At 31.4% G+C, this 24,552-nt stretch overlaps 1 protein-coding gene across 11 annotated transcripts in view; it reads left to right on the top strand.

Annotated features, from left to right (window-relative positions):
* Epha5 (EPH receptor A5) overlaps positions 1 to 20,918 on the top strand; it is a 322,596-nt gene extending 301,678 nt beyond the window's left edge. For 10 of the 11 annotated variants that reach the window (XM_026395020.2, XM_026395022.2, XM_026395021.2 and 7 more), the window contains 3 exons: positions 8,988 to 9,181; positions 12,709 to 12,864; positions 20,813 to 20,918. In XM_026395020.2, the coding sequence (XP_026250805.1) occupies positions 8,988 to 9,181; positions 12,709 to 12,864; positions 20,813 to 20,918 (456 nt within the window). Of the gene's footprint in view, positions 1 to 8,987; positions 9,182 to 12,708; positions 12,869 to 20,812 lie in introns of those variants that run through there. The other variant, XM_077803096.1, reaches the window with a different exon arrangement.
* Positions 20,919 to 24,552: the final 3,634 nt, after the last annotated feature.

Here is a 24,552-nt window from a genome sequence, read left to right on the forward strand (position 1 = left end):
AATAAATAAATAAATAAATAAATAAATAAATAAATAGAAATAAAAGTGTCTTGCCAGTAATTAGCTTTCACTTTTCAAAATAAAAATTCAACTACTGTCTAAATTTTAAAGTCAATCTCATATTCATTTCAAAGTGTTTCCCACAGTTTCAGGGCCAGCCTGACCAAGTTATGTAAAGTGGGGATGAATGATCAAATCTTTGCTCCTTTGTTTCTTTGTTTCCAAAGACTATAGCTGGATTCTTCAGGATTGGTCTGAGTGGAGTGGTAGGAAAGAAGGGACAAAATTATGTCATAAGTTGGGGCTGTTGAGGCTTCTTGTGGAGAAAACATTAAGTCATGAGATCTCAAGTGAGCTACTTGTCTGAGCTTTTCCAGGACTCTTGATTGAAGGCCCCTGCTAGCCCCTAGAAGAGGAGCGTGTGCTCCAACCCACTTCCTAGATCTTTTTGTGCTTGCTCCCAGTTCCACACCTCATATTGTCTTATGGCACCAATCACCTATTAGTTACTAGCAAGGGACATACTTTCACATATTTACATATTCAGTTGGATGCTCTCCTTATGATCCTTCTTTGGGTATTGGTATCACAGACTATTCCAACCATTTTGCCTTCTCCAAAATTCCCCAGTGAAATGTCTAGGTCATACACCCGTTTTCCCAAAAATTATTTCATAGCATTCTTCTCTGGTAGCAGCAATAAATCAGGTTGATGGATTTCTGACTTTCAGCACACATACAGCAAGAGAGCTAATCTCCACTTCAACTAGGATGGTATAGCTGTTTTCCTTTGTGACCCATTCGCTTGGCTTGGGAAGGGCAGTGCGTAGTTGTGTTTCTCTACATCTGAGAGGACATATCAGTGTTATGATTTAAGGGACAGGACTGTGGTCAAAATTATTATTTGGTTATCATTATATTTATTTATATTTATCCTTATAATGCCCCTTAAAGTTTAGAGAAGTTAAATGACTTTCAGAAGGTCACAAAAAATAATAAAAGTTATACTAGAAATTTCAACCTAGTACTGTATTAAAAACAAAAATCTAACCACCAAGTCTCATTTCAATACTATTATTGCCTTTAATTTTTATGGAAGTTTTTCATTTTTGTTCAGCTAGTAAGCCTTCATATGGTGGTCCCACCCATGTGTCTATTTCACTCAAAGGAAACATTTATCCCTTGTTTCCCTAGTTAATTCCTACTCACACTTGAAATGCTTTGAGTTCTTATTCTGCCACTCAGAAACATTGGTCATTCCCAACCATGCAGTAGATCATCCCCATTTTTGGCAATTATATCTAATATAGTTATATCAGTCACAGATAAAATTATAGACAAAAGTAGATTACGTTGTTTGGTGAATATTCTTTCATGCTTTTGCTGGTATTGTCCAAGTTTCCTTATGCTTTTTTACTGCGAGTTGATAGGTAGTCATACACTTTCACTATCCTCCAGCTATCTCATCTTCCTCCTGAGACCAGCACATAGCCCCTCATTTGCCAAATGGCCAAAGTACTAGAAGGAGTTCAATTTCACTTCAGCTAGTAATGTGTCTTTTAAAATCCCCTTGGCCATTCCCATAAACAGAGTCTGGGTCAATGACACTGCTCATTGTGGAGCACTATTGCTGCATGGAGAAGGACATAGGAACAGGGAGATTGTGTAGGGTGATGAGGAATTTGTCTTCAATCCTTCACACCTCCCTTCATTTCATAGGTTTCCTGTTGGAATCTATATCTTGTGTAATAATTCTCAGTTTTTCTATCCTATGTCTATTTTTCAAAATTTATTTATTTAATGCTCAATAGCATTTTGGGCATGGAGTTATCATCGAATCTACTCTCTTAAATTCTTTTCTTTGGCTTTTATTGTTCCTTTTAAATTTTTCCCCTGATTCAACCATTTGAGTGCCTTGATACTTTTTAATAACACACAATTTCAACATATTCAGAAAAATGAGAGGGAATGGTGTTGTAAGATTTTTAGGAAATTACAAGAATAAAAACTAATATTTTAGTTTTGACCAGGTTTTCCATGAATTAGATGAAATTTTCAAAAGATGATCCTATAAATATAGGTCATTCTAAAATAGTTTTGTTTAATATAAAATATAGTAAATGGCTGGCTATTTTCTCAGCAAACTCATAGTCATCTGTAGCACTTGATTTCTAGATACAATACTAAGTGTGACATGCCCCAAGTTCTATCCAAATTTATATCCAAGAAACATGAGGGATCAACTGTATTTGAAAATCATGATTACTGACTATTTTTCTTGGGAAAAATTCTCAAAGAGCAAAGTTGAAGTGCTGATCTGACAGTTTCAAATGATATATCCCATGATGTATACATTGTAAATACTACCTGATCTAAAAAGGGCTTTGCCACCATGAAAATTTACATTACCAAGTCATACAGTATAATCTAAATCCTAAATCTCCAGGGGAGACCTTCCTCTGTGCCAGGGGAACAAAACACAGCAGTAGGTTGCTTTTGATTTAGGATTGCTGCTACCATTGCAGAGAAAAACTGTAACCAAAAAAAAAAAAAAAAAAAAAAAAACTTGAATGACTAGGATGATTTTAGGTAAATACCAGATCATGAACACTGATTCAATCTCAGGAAGCTAAGTTAACTTCCCGTAGGCAGTATAAGCCTATTTATTAATATCAAACAGCCTAAAGGTCAGTGTTTTTCAGAATCAGAAATAAAAACCAAGTTAAATATTTTATTGCATTGCATTTTTACATTTAGAGACAGTGTCTTTCATTTTTATTTATTGAGGAATGTATCAATCCATAAATTCAACTAAAAATAAATTCCAAATGTTCTCAAACTTATTTACGTAATCATTTTCAGTCTTCCTGTTTAAATTATTTTTTCCATTTTTAAAGGAAATTAGTTTTCTGTATTTTCATTTTCCTACAAATTTTAATCCAGCATTTTTCTGAACTTTTGTTGGTATAGATTTTACTTATAAGTTAGTGAGAATATTTGACTCCAAAAGTTATAAATCGACTTAAATACTTTGCATGGTGTATGCTTTTCTATGTGTGTATATTTATATGTCAAATCAGAAAACATACATATTACATATGAAAGATCTAAATATGTTCCTACAGTGCCATATATGTGTGTATACGTACACATATGGTATAGAATATAAGAAATATATTGTTTATTATAGATATATCACGTATACTTATTAAATTACCGGAATAGTTTGTAGTAAAATAGACAGCATGTTATAATTAAATTAGGAATATGTGAATTTAATTTCTATCCACATTATGTAATTTACTTGACAGCAAGCAAATTTTTACTTCTTAGCCTCAGTCTAGTTTGTTCCTATGAGAATGATGGATCAAAGAATATTGATTTTCCTAGATAATATTGGCCTTCTAAGTATAGTACTGTCTTTAACTGTAAATATTTTGGAAACTGGTAACCTCCTGATAGTTCTAACCCCTTTACAAAAAATGATACATAAAAAATACCAATGCTTTATCTGAAAGATCTTGTCAAACAAACAAACAAAAATCTTCAATTTAATTCCATTCATCTTAGATTCTACAACTATTGGTCAGTTTCATTAATTAAAAGGTGAAAGGACTTGAACAGAAGATGTCTAAGATCTCTTTAATTTCTGGAATTCTACTGATTTAAAATTGTTTTACTAAGAAAAATATACTCTCTATATTTTTGTAAGCTTTTGTTAAAAGAGTCAAGATATCCTAAAACAAAGCTGATATACTTGAAACTGTTTCTGCATTATCAAAAGTTATTTCCAGAAATATACTCTAGTCAATTCTGAGGAGCTTTGTGTCTCAAATAACAGCTCTTTTATATGTAAGATTTTGAGCAAATACCCAGCAGTATTGATGCTGAAGCAGTATTCCTAGTTAGAACTTAGTTCTGAAATGCACATTTGACACTCAAATCTCCCTACAATCTTTTGCCATTCAGGCATCAAACCTACATTTTCATGTCTCCTGTAATCAAGAATACATTTTCTCACAAAATGACTATTTTGATTGTGGATGGATGGATAGATGGATAGATAGATAGATAGAGAGATAGATAGATAGATTATGTATACACATACACACAAACATATATAAATTCTTTGTATTATATGTTATGAAAAACAGATATGATTTTATGGTATAATGTTCACACTGTTCTCAGATTGCTTTTTTGGAATTATTTAAATTAAACTTCTGGAACCTCTGATGTTTCATGTAATGTGTGTAAAACAATTCTTATCTTGAAGATCTATAGTTGAGATGAATATGGATAGTATATGTAAAGTCTAAATCATTGTGCCTATGATATAATTTACAAGATAGTTTTAATTCCTTTAAGCAGCCTATCCCAGGAGGGAATTAGATGTACATGAGGGTATTAAGAGGAAATCTTTGAAAGAAAACTCATGGAAGGATAAAGGGAAGCATGGAACAGTGTTAGACTGTGGCACAGTTCTTTCCCCATGTACATTATAGGTTGAAGGAAGGATGATTGTCTATAACCATTTGAGACAGAATTGTACTAAGAGAGGAGAAAAATTCCAGAGGACCTCAAGCCAACATTGTCTTTCATAGGATTTCCATACTTCATAGGCCTGAGCCTTTCTTATTATCTTTGCCATGCTCAATAATTGACTCTGGGTAACTTGTGGAAATCATGGCTTTGTTGCTCACATGATGAAAGGATTTGGGCAACATAGCAGCTGCTGGTTTTGGTTAATTATCATCCCTGCAAGTGAAGATCTGCAAGACAATTTTTATGGTTCCTATAATTCTTGACCTTTTTCAGTATAGACCTACTTCTGTGCACAGGAACAGGCTTCTATTATCATGTTGGCTTCTCTCCTTGAAAATTCAGCAGATGCAGGTTCCTGGATGAACTGTAGTCCTAGTAGCTTCTTTAGATCTCAACACCTCATATGGTCCTTGTCCTTTCTTCTCCACTATTCATTCCAAATTTTCCTCACCCATAAAACTGGGAGATGATGGTTTTGTCCTGCTTGGTGATTTGAATAAATACCTTATTCTTGGTAGTTTTACACATATCTACCTATCTCATTGCCTTCTGCTGCTCAGTAGCAATTACCCTTACCATCATGGTGACTCTTCCTCTCTAGTAATCCATAACAGTAATCTATAACTGTTAGCTCAGTGGAATTTTTCTTGAAAAGGGGAATAGAGTACAACACAGATTTAACACATTATTGCAAAGTGAAGAATGACTACACACATTTTAGAGCGTTGCCTCCAACTTTAGCTGTGCCTTAAAAGATCTTTCCAGCCCTCTGCAGTTCTCATTATTTCTGGATGATGACCTTTATGTAGTGGTGTACTGGAATCAACCTGTACAAGATAACAACATTTTAGAACATTTCTAACTGGATAAGATTCTATTGGTAGCTTCTGTTGGCATGGAAAAGATGTGTATACCACATAAATGTGTAAATATTACAAATGTATCTCCAATGAGAGTCAGTTGTTAAATATTTACCAGCACATCATGAAGTGTGTGATACTCTCACACATCCGAGACTGTGAACAGAATAGTCTGGTTGAGTGATAAGCTGTATTGGATATCATGTTTGTGGATCAAGACTTCCAGAGCTCCCAGTGATGGCTGAAGCTCTATTGGTGTAATAAGCAAGCAAACATCATATTCTGGGAAAAAATATATCTGAGAAGATGAACCCATTAATGTTTACGTGATTGAAGGAATCCAACATAGCTAACTTGCCACCAAGATAATATTGCCATGTTGGTGGCTCAGTGTTAGGATTTGAGGTTTGAAAGAAGACACAGCCTTCTTTAAATTGTATTCAGACAATTGCTTTACATTTTAGTGTCAAGAAAAGTTGATATTAGTATTGCAGATATAGTACATCTGAACTTGATTAAAAATTATAGTTGCCTTTTTCTTTTTCCCTTCTTTTCTTTGTTGATCTCAACAACATATATTAGCAAAGATGATAGTAATCACTGAGGTTATGATTCATTTGGGTACATACTATAAATTGTATGTTAAAATAAATAGCCTAAAAATTATACATTAGTATATTTTCAACATTTCCTAAACTACCAGAATACTGATGTCTTTCATTTCTCTCCAAAACAATAAAACAAAAATAAAATGAAAAGAAAAATTATTAAGAAATTTTTAATATAAGATTTTAAGTTATAGTTCTAAATTTATTTTAAAAATCAGTTCTGAAGGTTAATCAATTTATATTTATATATATACTGAGGTCAAGTTCTAAGTTAACTTGGAGACAAGATATTTATATTTCTAAATCTAAATTTACCTGAAAACAGAATTGATTAAGTAATAGATTTTGGAAATAACTTCATAAATCATATAATTTATGTCCATTTTATACCTAAAATGTCCAGAATACCTAAGTGGTTAGCATGTAAAGGAAAGATATTTATATAGCCCAAGATTCTAGAGGCTAAAAAATCCAAACAATATGGTGCCAAGTCCTCTGGTGATGGGCCCCCAGGTGCAACACAACATAATAGAGAAGAGGAAAGAGAAATGCTTACATGCAGAGGAAGCCACGCACAAGGAATGGCTTTGCTTTATAACAATCTTCTCTAGAGAAAACTAACCCAGTCGTGTTGGAACTGTGTTAATCACATTTAAAGGTCAAGCCATCATGAAATAATCATCTTCCACTAGGTCCAACCTCTTAAGGATTCACCACCTTTTTCTATTCAGCAGATGATCTTTATTCAAACCATAGAACTTACTAAGTTATTTTAAAACTAATGAATTTAATTTGATTAATTCATGTAAAGACTAGTTGCTCCAGAGAGGAAAGACAATTTTCTTTTTTATTTTAAGAGGGGAATTTGGTAATTTGCCAAGGTGTTCTTAAATTTGCAATCCTCCTGCATATAGTTTCCCAGTAGTTGGGATTATAGGTATGTGCTACTGTGCCCTAGTAGAGCTAAAGAAAAACATAGAAGTAATTAATAGCAGCTTTGGGAAAATACCATAATATGAAAAAAATTATATTTTAAATAAATTTTCACTGAAGAAAAATATTTAATAATCAAAACTGTAATAAGACTTATTATATTGGTACATATATGCTATTGAAGAGAATAACTATTCTATCTGCAATGGGGAGTCTTATAATAAGCAAACTAATGAATAAGTGAACTTCCATTAATATGTGAGGGCAAATGGCCATTTTATTCTTTTAATATTTATTTTATCACAATTGAGAATAAATGTTTTCTTTATATATAAATGTTTTCTTTATATATAAATAAATGTTTTCTTTCTCTCTCTCTCTATATATATATATATAAATGTTTTCTTTATATATAAAATGCTAATATATTTACAAAATATATATATTTTGTAAATGTTTAATCAGTATCTCACTTTTCTTTATTATTTGATCTCCCAATATGCATCAGCTTTAGTGTACTACATATATTATAGTAGTAGTTGAAATAATTTTTTCTGTGGTTTGCTTTTTAATTGATTATATTGTTTTTGAGTTAAGTAAGTTAACTAAGGTGGTAAGTAGTTTCTTTTGGTCATTTGTCTGTATTTATCCATCTATTTCTGTGAATATTTATTTTCAAAGTACTTTTATTTCTCAGTCTACACTTAACTATTGGTACTTCTTAGGAAGCTTTTCCTAGGGAGATGTAAACTACACCAAATTCAAGCTGTGACCAAGTGCTGATGACCCTCACATTTATATTATCGGCCCAAATGTCTCCTGTGCTCTAGCCAGATTCCTGTAAATTGCCATCTGGGTGTTCCCCATTCACTTCCGATCAAAGAAATCTCAAATTATACTTGACAACATTTTCTCTCTCCATAAATTTGCTCACCTCAAGTCAACAGAAATAACGGTTCCATGTGATGGGCTTGAACTGTGTGATCTCTGCTATCCTCTCCCCTCTACTCTTGGGTCATTAGTGTCTCTTAAATCTACCATTTCATCTTCTTTCCATCTGCCACTGTCTTTGTTCAAATGTCAATTTCTCTCATAGAGAAACTTATTTCTTTCCAATCCTTGAAATTGATCTTTCTAAAGTTCCTGTGCTAATACTTCTATTTTCATTTATCAAATCTAATCTAAATTTTTTTGTGTGTGGAAAAATATAGTTAAACTTGTTAATGATATATTCTTAATAGGATTTTGAGAATTATATCCATTAATATTGATTTTTGGTATCATTCAAATATTATCATTTTCATAATTGAATAAAAATTGTGCAGCAGCACGAATAAAACTCTTCTAGAGTTAAGATATGTTGATGGCAGCAGGAACATTACAAATGTTTTTGGTAAAAACAGTCTCACAATTAGACTGCTAATGATACCTCTGGTAGCATTGAAAACCAGTGATGTTTATAACACCTGTGCTACTAGACAGCTTTCCAAACTCCTGACAGAAACAAGTAGATGAAAATAAACAGTCAGACCTTGACATTATTAAATGATACATGAGACAGTTATGCTAATTTAACCTTTGACTTATCCATCATGTACTACCCCAAATCTCTTTTGAAGTAAAATTTTAATTCCATTACTTGAAAAATGTGAGTCTGCACATATTTTTTCATTAAAAAGACATTAATTTTTCTGAGAAATCACTAGAAAATTGACTCTATTTGATTTCAGAAGGCAAAACTAAATAAAACATACATATATTTTTATGTCAATTAATTTTACAAATCAACCTTCACCAATATTTTAGGTTAAAATGATAACTGCTTGTTTTATTTATAATAAGTGAAGAAAGACTATCTTTTTTATACTATGATGTCGTTTTATTTTGCAGCAAATGAAAATAATTGTGGATTTATAAAATAAAATAGTGATGGTTTGTTATTACTGAAGTTGAAAGAATGAATGAGAATGAAAGTAGGAATTTTCTCAATTTATTCTGTTCTATTATGCTGTTGAAGACTGGTTCTGTTTTGCTTTATACAGGTGATTAAAGCAGTAGAGGAAGGCTACCGTTTGCCAAGCCCCATGGATTGTCCTGCTGCTCTCTATCAATTAATGCTGGATTGCTGGCAGAAAGACCGGAATAGCAGGCCCAAGTTTGATGAAATAGTCAACATGTTGGACAAGCTGATTCGCAACCCAAGTAGTCTGAAAACTCTGGTTAATGCTTCAAGCAGGTAAAAACCAGACCTGAGCAATTTCTCTGAATGTATCTCATTCAGAAAGATGCCACAAATATTTCATCAATTAAATCATTCTTACATACATGTTAATCTATGAATTTGTAAGACACTGATATATTTGAATATGGCTTTTTGTCTTATAATGAAGGAAATATGTGATAATACTTAAAAGCATTGTTACCCTATATGATAATTAATGTGCCTGTTGCAGGAAAAAAAAATTAGCTACATTCAGGTAGCAATAAAAAGATAACACTCAAGTGGTGTGTTTTTATATGTTTTTGGAGGATAGGTGTAGATTGAGGAATAAAGAAAGGCCATTTAAAACCTTATATATTTTATATTTTAAACCAGAAATGTCTAACCAAAATTACACTTTTATTTCTTTAGAATACATTTTAGCATCTGTAATTAAATATAAATAGGTTTAGTGTTTTTATTTTATGAGTACTGAAAACTTAGATACCCATTTTGCTCATATTCAGTTACATAAGATTATTTGGTTAATCATTTAGTGGGCAGTTTGAGGAAGATTTAAAGCTGACAAATAAGTAATCTTGTGAAGAAAATTTGTGTGAGCAAATATTCTTGTTTCTACTTTTCTGAATGGCAGCATAAATGCATTTAATAGTGTTGCACACTTGTAAATTATGTTTTTTTCATTATCTAAAAAACTGCCATTTTATTCTAATATATATCAGTTTGATTATAAACTAGAAAATTTACCAGGTTGTTGTTTTAACTGTGATTGAAGCAGTTGTCTATTTTGACAAGAAATAATATTATGCAGATAACTGAATTGTTTGCCTGTTAGTGTGAACTAAATGAGAAACAATTTGTGGATCAAGTTACATAAGTTCTATGATTCTGACATAGCATTTGCTTACTAGACTAAAGGTCATTTTAAATATAAATGAGGAAGAATTGTCAAAATCTGTTAAGGCATCATTGACTTCCTGAGGTAACAAATGCAGAATGAATCTTCATAGAAATTTTTTTTTCTGTGTGTTGCTCTCTAATGTCTAATCTTAAATCGCCTATTGTCATGTAAATTATTAAGCCTTTTCTGCTTATTTGAATTATGTTGTCACATATGGACATAGGAGAAGAAATAATAAAAGAAATTCTTAATGTTCTAAATTATATTAAATTGCGTGGCCATCATCATTGAGCTTGAGAATAGTTTAAAATTTTTAAGAATTTACACATTTTCTTCTTAATACATGGAATTTGGCTTGCTAGGTTTTGTTTGAGTAGGTTTAGCTTTCACACTATACTGTCCTTTGTGCAGTCATCTGCAAATCCTAAGTCTTAAAGTCATTAATTCCTGGTTCACTATTGTTTTTTCCTTCCCTACTCATGTCACAAGATTTGGTGGTTTCAATAAGATGATTTTCCAACATCTTTTAGTTTCTTGGAATTATTTCTTTCAATTATTTTGTGTTCTAACTTACTAAGACTCTCTTTTCTATTATCATATTGTAGGTCTTGATTTTACCAGAAATTGAAACTCTTGCATTTCATCTTCAAAGTCATACTTTCCAACTATTTTCTCCTAAATTTCTATCTCAAACAATATTTGGAACCCATTGCATAATATTTAATAATTACTGAAACTTATTCATTTAATTATTCAACAAATACACACCATTCTGTCAGTGTCATACTGTAAGCTAAGTGCTGATTATACAGCATTAGGTAAATAGACCTAGATATGTACTTTTATGCTACCAACACACAGTTGGAGGAGAGAGATATTGAACAAAATAAAAGTTGCAAAAACAGTTGTGTTCAGTTTTGGAGTAGAGAGTGAGAGTAGAAGTCAAAAAGATAACTTGGAGGCATTAGTGACTGTGCAAGTGAGACATGTGTGTTGTGTTTGTCAGTTTTTCATGACTGTGATACAAATACATAATAAGAACAACTTATAGAAGAGATTTATTTTGGCTCATAGTTTCAGAAGTTTCAATCCAAAAGAAGAAACATCCTGGTGGAAGGGAACGGCAGAGGAAAATAGCTCAGCTCATTGTCACTATGAAGAAAAGAAAAGGAAGGGGTTAGGGGACAAGATGGTTCTCTTGGGCATGCTCCCCACCACAGTGATCTATTACTTCCAACTAGAAGCCACCTTTTCTACAGTTGCTACCTCCTACCAGTAGTCCACCAAATTATTAATCTATCAAATGCATTAATCCACTGAAGACATTAGAGCCCTCATCATTGAATCCCTTCCCAAAAGTCCCACCTCTGGACATTGCTGCATTGGAGACTAAGTCTTCAACACAAAAGTTTTTTTGGGGACAAAACTATAATAGGTATCATAAGGTAGTGAGGAAAGAGAAGTGGTCAGATATCAGTGTATTCAAGGTAGAATGGAGAGTTGTGTGCATATTCTGTGGATTTATTGCAAGGAGAGTGAAGACAAGGTACACTATTGTATTATTATATTGAGGATCATGAGTGTAGGAGATGTGTGTGGAACGATGAGGACTGCAGTATCAGACATGCTGGCATGATGTTCCTATGAGAAATGTGAAACCTAGTCTGGAGATAAAAACAAACAAACAGAAAAACAGATGACATTTGAAGCCATGACAGTGAGTAAAATTGACTAGAGTACAGTGAAGTTATAACTCAATTAGTGAAGACATAGGGATAAGTTCGGACTCCCTCCAAATTTTAAAGTCAACCAAAGAGAAAGTCAAAGTCAAAGGAGATTGAGGAGTAGGTAGGAACACAAAATCGTCCCCCCCACAAAAAAAGGAGAGAATATTAATTCAAAACAATGTTGGTATAGAGTGGATTTCAGGAGAACTATGGTAATGGTGATGGTTGTTTATTTCATACAGGTCAGTCATTTTATAGATTAAAAGTGTTCATTCCTTTTGACAAAATAGAGATTATTGCTCACCTTAACTCAATCAAGAATTGGGTTTTGTAGAAACCACACTCAAGTGGATTGAAATGTAAATTGAATGTGAGATAAATGCAAATACTATGAGTACAAAGACAGATATTTGTGTTCTGTATCCTATGGTTGCAGTATAATTAGGTAATCTCCAATTTATGAGCATGTAAATTATTTTTTACTTTCAGGTACCTTTTGGATGCATTTCTAGAAATCATCATTGATATCTCATTTTTATTATTACCAAAGTTTGCAGATTTGTTTACCTTAAAGCAAATAATGTTTGGGTTGGTTATTTTCAATTTTTATATGTTTTTGAATTAATTTATTTTCTAAGTTCTGATACTTACTCTAGGTGAAATAACAATCACCCTAATATAAGAACAGAAAATAAAGAATAAATGGCTTCAGAACTTCCTGAAATATTAACTTAAATAAGCATGGGTTTTTTAAGTACTCAGTGGACTGAGTTTATGTTGTCATGTACTTTGAACCATTTGCTTTCATGTTAGCATTTGTATATTTTCCCTGTAACTATATTTATAGTCTCAGTAAATTTTGTTTAAAAAAGCATTAAAGTGTTCTTTTAATATTTATGTTTTATGTGTTTTAGAGTATCTAATTTGTTGGCAGAACATGGCCCTCTAGGATCTGGGGCCTATAGATCAGTAGGTGAATGGCTAGAAGCAATCAAGATGGGCCGGTATACAGAGATTTTCATGGAAAATGGATACAGTTCAATGGACGCTGTGGCTCAGGTGACCTTGGAGTGAGTAATTTTTTTCTGATAATTTTTATGTAATTTCTGGGGCAAGAAAAATTGTTCAGAAACCAATCTGGATGAGAACAAGGGAAATCAGTTAACCTCTGTCCATGTGTGGCAGTTTTCAAAGAAGCCTCATCTTTTTTAGCCTGTATTGTTAACAACTGCATGGTTAATGCTTTTTGTGACCAGTATCTTTGTGGGGTTTTTTTGTTGTTTTTTTTTTTTTGCTTCAAACAAATAGCATTTGAATATTTGAATAATTGGAATAAGAGCTCCATTGCAAAGTACTGGTATTTTGTGTTGTGGAAAAAGATGTTTTCTTGAGAAGTTTTTATACTGGTACCTATGTTATATGAATGTAAATACAAAACAAAACAAACTGTAAGCACAATTGGTGTGGCTAATCCTACATAACAACAAAACATATTCCTAAATTTCAGTTCTCTACGATGAATATCCAGGTAACAACAGCTTAATCAAAGCCTCCTTGGCAGGAATCTCATTTAAAGTCTAAGTGGTGCATCGTATATTCTTACAATCCAAGAATATCCTAGATCCTGCCTTCAATTTGTTATTTGGTACAATCTCAGTGGAACCAATTGTGCCCTTTTCTGTTTGCACGTTTAAGATAAAGCTTATCAAATCTTATTAAATAAAAATCACTAGAGTTAAATATAAAATCATTTAAGGTTGTAAGTTGTTTGTATTTTATTATATACTCTGTATGTGTAATTATTTTAGCCTACTTGTTATTTGTGAAAATTAACTGTCCTTATGGTGGTTCCATCTAGACTACATTACCATTAATGATAGCTTACATCAAATTACCTGCAAACTCAAAGGTTAAAATATTGTTGTAAGGATTAGAAAATGTTAAAATACTCTAAACCACTAAATCACTGTCTTGATATCATTACTTCCCAAAATAGGACCATTGAAGAGTTCTCTTCCCATCTATGTTGTTCTGCCACTCTTTAATTCATTAAATTCACTGCTCATCCCCGCAAAAGGTAACAGGGTACCATCATTTATCACTAATTAATGTCACATTCTCAGCATTCTCTAACTTCATACCGAGAACTAAACTGACCTAAATTGCAACCACTCAGCACTCAGCTTGCTTTCCTGACTCATTTAGTCCCATCCTCACTGTCACCGCCAGACCATGCCTACTTGATGACATGTATGCTTTGCCCATTATTCCTTTGGACATGTGTGCTATATTTAAAATAGTATACAGAAAAAATTATTGATTATTTAAAACTATTTTTACATGATTGCTATTTAATTTTTCAGTAAAAATGGTCATTTTAATTTATTAAAGTCATTTGTCATTTTATATTAAAATGATACTGTAGGTATTTCTTCTACCCAATGTCGGATTACTTGTAAATATATAATAAAATTATTTGCATTAAACAATGTCTCTTTTTTATTAAGATAGCATATATTCTTATATGTATACACACACACACACACACATATATATATGTACATATATATAATTTAATCTACTTAGTTTTTATTTCTTTATTGACTGAACTGTTGTAATCAGAATGGTTTTGCACTAATTATTTGTGTTGTATTTCTTTGGGGCCTCCAAATACTATAAATATGCTGAGTATGTATGCATTATAGTTTCACTTTTCTTACTCTTTGCTATTTACTTTCCTGTGTGCTCTTCATATCACCAAAACTCTCTTCATTGTGTATGTCTTCTTTCTCAAGTTTTAACAACCACTTCTATCTTCTTATAATGGTTCTTCTCTAGCTTGTTGCTTCTTGCTATACAGCCTCATTCAGATACTTTTGCCTTTTAATTTATTTACTCTGACCAAAAGGGGAAGGTAAAACTAGGAGACTTAGTATATTTCCAGTCCAGCCAATGTTGGTCTTCTGATGTCCACTGCTTTAAATTCCCAGGGCCCATAATCATTAACATATTACTTACTAGGAATTAGGGCTACAAATCCTAATGCCAGTAAAAATGACTTCTTAGAGAATCCAGCAACACTAAATATATATTCTCTTCTTTACTGTGCTTTTGAATCCACAGTTTTCCTAATAAGTAAGAAAATATTTATCAAGACACTATGTTAAATAACATACAAAATGAGGAGTAATCAGTTATTTATTCAGTTAAAAATTTATAAAACTAAAAAGATAATCTGTGTATTTCTCTTGCTCTTCAACAAAAAAATAAAAATAAAAAACCTAGTTAAAAAAACTAATTATTAATAGCAAAGGAAAAAAGTATTATCAACAAAAATGCAGGACAGCCTGATAATGATTTTTCATACCTTCTCCACCAAATATGTAAATATTAATTTTATGAAGCCCATATAATGCTATAATAAAATAATAAAATATTATATCTAGAGTTATTGTTGTGGCCTGTTAGATGCAAGAATACATCCATAGCTCTTGTCAATGTTTAGAAAAATTTTTAAATCAACTTTAAATAAAGCAAATGCTCAAACTGCCATGTATAAAACATTTGTTGCAATTGTTGACATCAAATTTGTTTTCATAGTTGATTTAGAACAAGAAGAGTTAAAACACAGTTTTTCAGAACCATAATGCTTTGGTAAAAATGTACTTCATGAAGTTTTAGTTTTATTTCTTTATGGACTGTTTGCCAGTACATGCATATATGTATGAATGCAGAAACATGAAGAATTTGAAGATTTGGGAGTCATTGCATATTCCATGAAATAACTTTCAACCTTAGTTGTTTCTGTGTGTTGGTCTCTCTGCCTATACCATGTTAATCAGTGTACAGTTTTCATATTTGAATAACTGTTGTGCGGTAATGACAAAAGGTGTACTATCATATATAAGTGCACTGAGTTGTTGTTGACAGGGAATTGTAAGCCTGAGGCGTGTTTCAAATTGATTCCAAAGATCTGAATTAAAGACAAAGTCACAGCTGCTTTTTTGACTTCTTGTCAGGCCCGTACTGTCAACTTTTGGTTATTCAGAAAATGAGCAAAACCCAATGAATTCAAATATTATACCAATTGTATACAAGCTAAAGGCATCCATGTTAGTACCAGTTCATAAAATTGAGTCTTAAAATATTAAAATAGGCATTTTCCAAATTTAGAGCCAAAATGTGTGCAGATTAATTCAATTAGATTTATTAAATTATCAATAAAGTCAAGATGCATAAGTTAGTATGTAAAATATGTGTAGGAGAATTCCATATCTTTGGTGTTCTATGTAGTTAAGGCAAAAATCCAAGTCTAGCCCTTACCATGTATTACCTAATGAAAATGTTAATAGGCCATGATTAAATTTCCTTTTGCCAAATATAAATATACCAACCTTGTATAGTAGCTATACAAATGATTATAAGGATTATTTTTTTAAATATACCCAAAAAATGGAACTGTATGACAAAACCACAAAAGAGCTAAAAACACTGAATTTTAGTGAATGTTCATTAATCTCTCTTCCCTCTTCTCCTATCAAGCCAATGTTGATGAGTTTAAATTCTAGTAATATAGCTACCAGGTATGTATGTATAGCAGAAAGGAGAAGAATGAGCAAAGAAAGGAAACATCCACAAATGGATTAATTTTACCCTGAATAATCAAGAATTCGCTTAAATATCAGCTAGACACCTCTTATAATAATTTATTTTTTCTTCTACTAATTTGTAGTCATGATATGATAAAACAGTGTTTTTGCATTGTTTAAAGTCATGAAAAAAATGTTTAAAAAGATGATGAATTGTAATCCTAACAGTGGAATTTTATTTTACTTGCAGCTCTTCTAAAATGAATCATGTGTTGGCAATAAAATATAAACTATTTTATATAAAAATACTATTCTTAACATGTAAATAGGATTATCATCATTGGAATTGACATTAGATATTACTTAAGATTATGTATGGTCATTATGAAATTAATAGAATATATTTATATCTTTATTGATTTTTATGTTGTGCTGAGGATCAAACCCATTTAAAAGGGAGACATACTAAAAATTACCTAACTAAAAATATCTTACATAGAAAAACAAAATGAGAAAAATGGTGTATCATGCACCATTTCCAAATATTTCTTTCAAAAACCATTGTATATATGGCAGGAACATAATCACTATATATAAATATTTTTCTCAAATTTCTGTCATTATTACTGCTAATCTGATCATTTAATACATGCATTAGATATAAAATGGAAATTGTTGGAAGTAATAAAGAGTGTGAGACAAACCACTTACAATACTTCAATAATGCATTTATCAGAATTAGAATAAGGGCATTTAACTTGTGCTGTAGACAGTTTCTAATGTCATTTCAATTCTCAAAGGAAGTACCATTAAAAACATGATTGAAGGGGTTTCTAAAGAAACTACTTAGAATAACTTATTGAGAATAAGTAAACTTGAATAAAAAAATCTTATATTTCCCTAACGTTTCACTGAAAATCACATTATATGGATATATATATATATATATATATATATATATATATATACACATTACCTCAAAATCATGCTATTTTTGTCCTTTAATTTGATATTTTAAATGACAAGTCTACTGGGCAAGGTGACACATGCCTGTAATCCTGGCAGCTAGAGCAACTGAGGCAGGAGGATCACCAGTTCAAAGCTGGCTCAGCAAAAGTGAGGTGGTAAGCAATTCAGTGAGACCCTATCTCTAGATACAGTACAAAATACGGCTGGGGATGTGGCTCAGTGGTCAAATATCCCTGAGATCAATACCAGGTACCCCCTCCAAATGACATGATTTAAAGAAAAACAATAACATCGCATTAAAGACACACATTATTTAAGGCAATATGCAAAATGCAGTTTGATATTTTCATAACTCCACTTCTCCTTTGAGGAGAGGAGAATGAAAGGAAGTGCAAAGGAGGGAGAAAGAGGCAAAGTGAAGGTAGAGAATGAATTTTAGTGGTCTGACCATCCATATGCAACTGAGAGAAGCATCAAACAATAAATTGATCTGAAAATAAACTTTTATGCTTGGTTCACTGGAAAGATAGAAATGATTTTAACTTAAAACCTACATATCTAAAATAAGCAAACTTTACTTTCCCTTAAACACAAATTCTATACCATATTTATTAATCAAATTCCATTCCTCAAAACATTTACTCTTTAGCATTATTTCATGGAAAAATGTATAGTCTTTGTGTGGTCAAGTCATTTCCAGAGAAAGAAGTCATATTTACAAGTTAAAGCAGTGGATACAAAAATAAGTCAAACTACAGATTTGATGTTATTCCGACCAAACAACCAGGAGTTGGAATATGGAACATATACAGACAAACTCCTTTCAAATTAAAGTTTTTTTATTGTATATGAAATTTCCATGATGTTTGAGTTGGAAAAAATCTATGAATTACTTTTTCAAGTCACTAAGAACTGTAATTGTTATTCTCAAAAATATTATTTCTAATAATTAGTATAACAATTATGAATTATATAATTTAATGATATGCATATGTGTATTTAAATATATATTTATATTTCCCAGATTGTATTCAGAAATATAATTTAGTATGTGATAGAACATATATTTTAAAATATCAATTCTAGTCCTAATTAAATTTTTTTGCAGAACTTGATGGTTTTTAGGTTATGAAATTTAAATTTTGTTCTTTTATCCTGACTTTGATCTGCACTGTACTAGTGAACACCTATGAATACCTACATCTATACAATTTTTCATGATTCATGAAACATGTGGAGACATATTATTAATTAGCCCATAATGGAAACTGTCATGAAATACAGATCCACTTACTATAGTCTCATCAAAAAAGTTTGTGCTTGGTTTCCTTCTTTAGATATCTTCTTTCTTATGGAATTTTCAATATTTGATGATATATGTACAAATTTCTGGTTTTACAAATGAGTAAACTGGTGCATTTTAGTTTGACATGGCTTTGCTCAAAATCATATTTAAGAACAATGAAAAATTAAGAGTATGGATTTTGTGATCAGGTAACTGGTTTTGGTTCTATTCTTGCTACTTACTGACTGTGCCATGTAGCCAAATGACTTAAATTCTCTAAGAATGTGTTAACTAATCTATAAATGGAAATTTTAAAAATAATCTATATCTTAGGTTTTAATATTTTACTAGCAAAGAAGGAGATGTGTATTAAGTGCTACCTATTATATTTATGTTTAGTGATACAATTCTCAACCTGGGGAGATTTTGCCACTCAGAACTTTTGTCAATGTCTGAAGGCATTTTCTTTCTTTTAACAACAAGGAAGGATTGGTGGTGGTACAGTGCTGCTTTTATCTAATGGGTTGAGCTGGGGTGCTGCTGAATATCCCATGACATACAGAACAGCCCCCAAGAACACAGAAGTGTCCAGCTCATGATGTTAATAGGAGCAAACATGAGAAATTCTGTTAAGTTGAAAAGAGACAAGATTAAATTCAAGTGTTTTTTTATTCTTAGTTTATCATTACCTATTATAGTCAATTTCATCACTATACTAACAATAGTTATTTTGCTTCAAAGTAATATTTATTGGCTTCTAAGTTTTGCTGATGATTCTCTTCCATGACACATCTATCATTATTACATAATATTGTGATTTAGCATCTTGTAACTGTAATAATATCTAAATTTAATATGCATATTTTAATAATAAATATATCTTCATCATAAGTATCAATAGCATTTAAAAATATTTTTTTGGTTACTTGTCATTTCCTAAAACCTTCACAGGAAATCAAGAAACTATAAAGGGAAAAAAGAAAAGATATTGTTTCAGTAAGCAATTCTTTGCAATATCAATATAGATGGAGTAAATTTAATTTTTATTCTCTGATAATTAAGAAAATCTTTTTTTAATTTTTATTCTCTGATAATTAAGAAAATCTTTTCAGTTCATTTGAAACAATTTAATTTTGCCTATAATAATCCTAATGTCATTGTCTTCTACATTCTAAAAAAAGTCTGAAATGAATACAAAGATTTACTGAATGCAAAGATACTTCATTATTAGCCTAATCTTTTCAAAAAAGCAATTTTATAACATGCCAAACAACTTTTTTCATTTAGCATTTTAAATTATTGTTGCTCATTTTTCCTATACCTAATGCATATTATTTTCTAACTATACCTGAATCATTACATTTGTCAAATACACACTTTATGGGGAGAGCATTCTTAAGTTTCGATGAAATAACATTGAAAAATCATAGGTGCATGGGTGCAGGAAGCTTCATAATATGCCTGGCTAGTTTAGAAATCTAAACATTTGTAATCTTCTTTGAATAATGTGCTTGTTTTAAAAAAAACATAAGAAAAGTATCTTGTTTGAAGGACTTTTTGAAAGTGTGTAATCTTCAGCTCTAAATTTCAGTAAAGTTTAAATGTTATTTGATAAAGGAGAAAAGCTCTGGTATTTTGAGTTCAAAGCAAAAATTAACATAAAATATTGTTATAAGAGCAATGTATTGATGTTTATTCCCTAAGGATATCTGTTATACATAATTATTTTATAGAATGATTCATTTAAACTGTTCAGTCTCAACCACTTGACTGTAAAATTTTAAATAAATATTTTGTGCTCCATGAAAAAAAAATGCACATGTTATAGGTTCACAATTTTAAAACTGTTCAATGAAATAGAACCTTTCAAGTTCAATACTTATTGGTAAGATGTGAAAATGTGTGTATTCACCACTCTGTGTCATTAAAATCATTCTGTTTACCAAGAGGGGCGAATATGTTTTGTATAATTGCCTGTTATAGATACTTCATTGTCTGCAAAAATGTTTTTTAGAGGTACAATTTCAGAGACTACCTTTGATATTTGGACCCTGAATGTCTAAATTGGGACTGAAATTTACTAGTTTCTGCAAGAAGTTTGCCCCAGCGTGAAATTTTGAGGTGTGCTACAAATTGAACCAATACATACATCCAATGTGTGCTTTCTTCATGCAGGGATTTGAGACGGCTTGGAGTGACTCTTGTCGGTCACCAGAAGAAGATCATGAACAGCCTTCAAGAAATGAAGGTGCAGCTGGTGAACGGAATGGTGCCATTGTAACTTCTGCTAATGTCACTTCTTCCAGTGAATGATTCTGCACTTTGTAAACAGCCCTGAGATTTATTTTAACAAAAAAAGGGGAAAAAGGGAAAACAGTGATTTCTAAACCTTAGGAGAGCTATGTCTCATCCACAGAATTTGTAATCAGTGTTTTACTAAAATCTCCATATCTTCCTCTCAGTTTCTTCATTTTTCATGAAGCAACAATGACCTTCAGAAAATAAGAACAAAAATACTATCTTATGTTACATAAAAATCCTCACTACTACTTCTACAAAATTTTTACACGAAAATACAAATATATAGCACCTTCACAGACTAAATTAAGGCAGCCCCTTTCAAAACTTCCAGGGATCTACTTGAAAGGAAAAGTCTTATAGCCATTTGTGGGCTAAGAAAAGCTGCAGTTTACTGAAGTTTACTTCAAGTCTTAATTGTCTACATAAGTGTATTGAAGAGCAATATGATTAGATTATTTCTTAATACATATCTTCTTTTGTAATTTTAAAATGCTATTTACATGGTGTTAAGTTATAGAAACTAGTTTATAAACACATTGCTTGATTAAGGAAAAGTACAATGCAGGGTGTGTATTTATTTTTCTGTGTTATAAAATTTACTTTTAGTTGCTCTTCTAGAGACTATTAGTAATAAATGTGTATATATTGTATATTTTGCAATATATCTGAGAACTGATTTAAGTTGGAATTGTGTGAGTATGCTTGCATATGTGTGCATTATCATTCTGCTTGCATTTTAATAGTGTCTCAATTTTAGCAACATATAAGGACAAGTGTTCCAGAGTGTACTACAAATAAGAAAAATAGGGAAGCAGTAAAACAAAATTTAACACAAGCTGGTGTCTCTTTTTCCCTCATGTGTCCGAAAGCTACTAATCTCTTTATTCACTAACAGGAAATGTCTATAAGATTAAATCCCCTTTGGCTTTTTAAAAACACTTTGTGATATCTGTGACAATGCTGCTCTTCTCGCCATTAATCTTGCACCCCTGTAAGAAATTTCACCTTTCTGATTCCCAGAAAATATCTTGTCAAGCAAAGTTGACACCAAAGGGCAAATTTTCAGCAGGATGTAGAAGGATTTAACTGTGCTGGCTTCTGTTAATGTTGTTAAATCCAGGCACATAGCACTAAGCATCACCCTTAAGTGTTAATCCTTTGCAACCATTTCCATTGTGCTTCATCTCTAGACATTTTGATACTAACAAAGTAATGAAATGATGATTAAAAATACATATTTTTCCTTCAGAATTTTCTTTATTTCAAGTTTTTTTTTATTGATGGATGTTTATTAATTTGGTAATTTCACTTTGCATTCAGTTACTTGACATTGAAATTATTTTGAGGAACCAACCTGAAGTATTATTTAATTGGACTTAATAGGGAATATAAGTCATATCTTCTGAAGGTTTCATAAATATACCTGGTGAAGAAGGATAAATAAACCATGGTAAAAATTACATAATTTATCAGAAAGCATACAAAACTGAGCTCCTTATGTGAACAAAAGTTCTGTATTATTGCACATTATTAAAATCATGTAATGGCATGTGATCATTCAAGGAGCAGAGTATTTGAATTAGATATCACTTACTCATGATTCTCAATGGTAATAGTAAGTATGTCAGAGTATCCTTGGAATGGTGGAATCTATAGGACATGTACTTGTGTTACATTAATTGTACTCTCTTTTTCCTAAGTACCTGTTTTACTTGAATGTTGATTTATATAAGAATAAACTTGTGGGGAATAACTTCTTTCTATCCTGCCCACCCTTTACTTAAGCTGTAATGTAACATTTTGTCAAAGCACAAGAAAAAGCCAAAACAGCAACAAAAAAGAAGGGAGAGAGAAATGGTCTAAATACTTTTCAAATTATGCATTGAGTTCCATCTCTGTAGAGTACCACGGCTCTATATAAACTATGCTGTGAGTGTGCTCTATTAGGTTAGTGAAATTTCCAGAGAAAGTTGAGAAAATTAATATTGTTTTGATAAAGTCACAAGTAAATAGACATTACTGTTACTAAAGATGCATTTGTTCAATACAGGGAAATGTTGAAACTAAATCCTTTTTTACAAAATAATTGGAGATTGTGTTTCAGTACACTGAATTTTGTAAAGTATGAAAATTTAAGTGATAAAGTATCAATTGAGAAACTTCAAAGTAGGAAAAGACTTAAGAATTGAAAAAGAAAGCTGTTATACGTTTGTAGAACAGGTAGACAAGCCAATATTGTTTGGACATAAAATTGTTTCCAAAATTGTTTTCCAACTTTGTATTTTCAGAGCCAATTGGGATTTTTGGGGTGGTGAATATTTAAGTGACTAGAAGTTACAATGAACATTTACACATTTTCACAAAGAAAGAATATATATTAATTTGGATTGAGTTGATTTTCCTCCTTTGCAATATTGGTGTTCATTTCAGAAAAGGATTCTAATTGAAAATTATATAGCCCCATATAGCTTTCATCCATATCTCAAGTTGGTTGAGAATTTTTTTAATGTTGATAAGATTTTTAGAACAGATGAAGAGATTTTCAAATAAGATGTACTCTGCCCTCCAAAATAGGAAAGAATACTTTTCTAAAATATTTGTTCACCACTGGGTATGTCACCAATTGGAAAGAGCCAATCTCATCTATACCTGTGAGAAATAGAATGAGGAGAACATGACAATTTTCTGAAATACAGTGAGGCTGTAACTCAGGGCAAGACTTGAAAATCTCAATTGTATAATTTTTATTCTATTGAGTATTCATTTTGTCACCCATCAGTTTACCAAAAATAAAGCATAGATTAGATAATTTTAGCATATACAATAGATTTGCCAAATAATATGCAATTTTACTGTAGCAATATCTTTAGGGCATCGTCTTTCTCAGTGTTAGACTTTGAAAAACAGGTATGTCCAGAGAGTTATTTTCACTTTATTGATACCTGTTGAAGTCACTCAATTACTACTTTTATCAATCATAATTTGTTGCTAATCTTGCCATTTGCTCACATGTAATATAATACATAATCAGTTCCTCTTTTTGAAATGTATTAATTGTACATAAAAATGTACATTGAAATGTACATTCATTGTCCCATTTTTAAAAATGTTAATGTGCATGACTTTTTATTTCATATATTTTATTCACCAACTCAGTGTTCTGAAATTTTAGGATCACTGTAAAATTATATCCCAGGTTAGGAGTGTAGCTCAGTCGTAGAGTGCTTTGCCTAGCATGTGCAAGGTCCTGGGTTTTATTCCCAATACTAAAAAAAAAAAAATTGTACCCCAATATTTCATGTAAACCTATGTGTAACCAGCATCATTTTAGAGCTGCCTAAACAACACAAAACATTTGTAATTCTGTTTTAGAAAGAGTTTTAACCAGTGTGCAATGATGAAGGCACCATTTCATATCTCAAGTTTAAAATACAACATTGAGCACTAATGCATTTGCATGACCTGCATTTAATCTCTATGTGAAAGTAAAATATTTTGAAACACGGTACTTTCTCCCATTTGAAGTGGGTTCTCAGAAGCACAAGTATAGATATTTACCTTTGGAAGCTTTTGTGGCTGTAATGGATAGCAAACACTATTGAGTCAGGTGTTAG

This window comes from Urocitellus parryii, chromosome 10 (genome assembly GCF_045843805.1).
Source record: "Urocitellus parryii isolate mUroPar1 chromosome 10, mUroPar1.hap1, whole genome shotgun sequence".
Classification (NCBI taxonomy): Eukaryota; Metazoa; Chordata; class Mammalia; order Rodentia; family Sciuridae; genus Urocitellus; species Urocitellus parryii.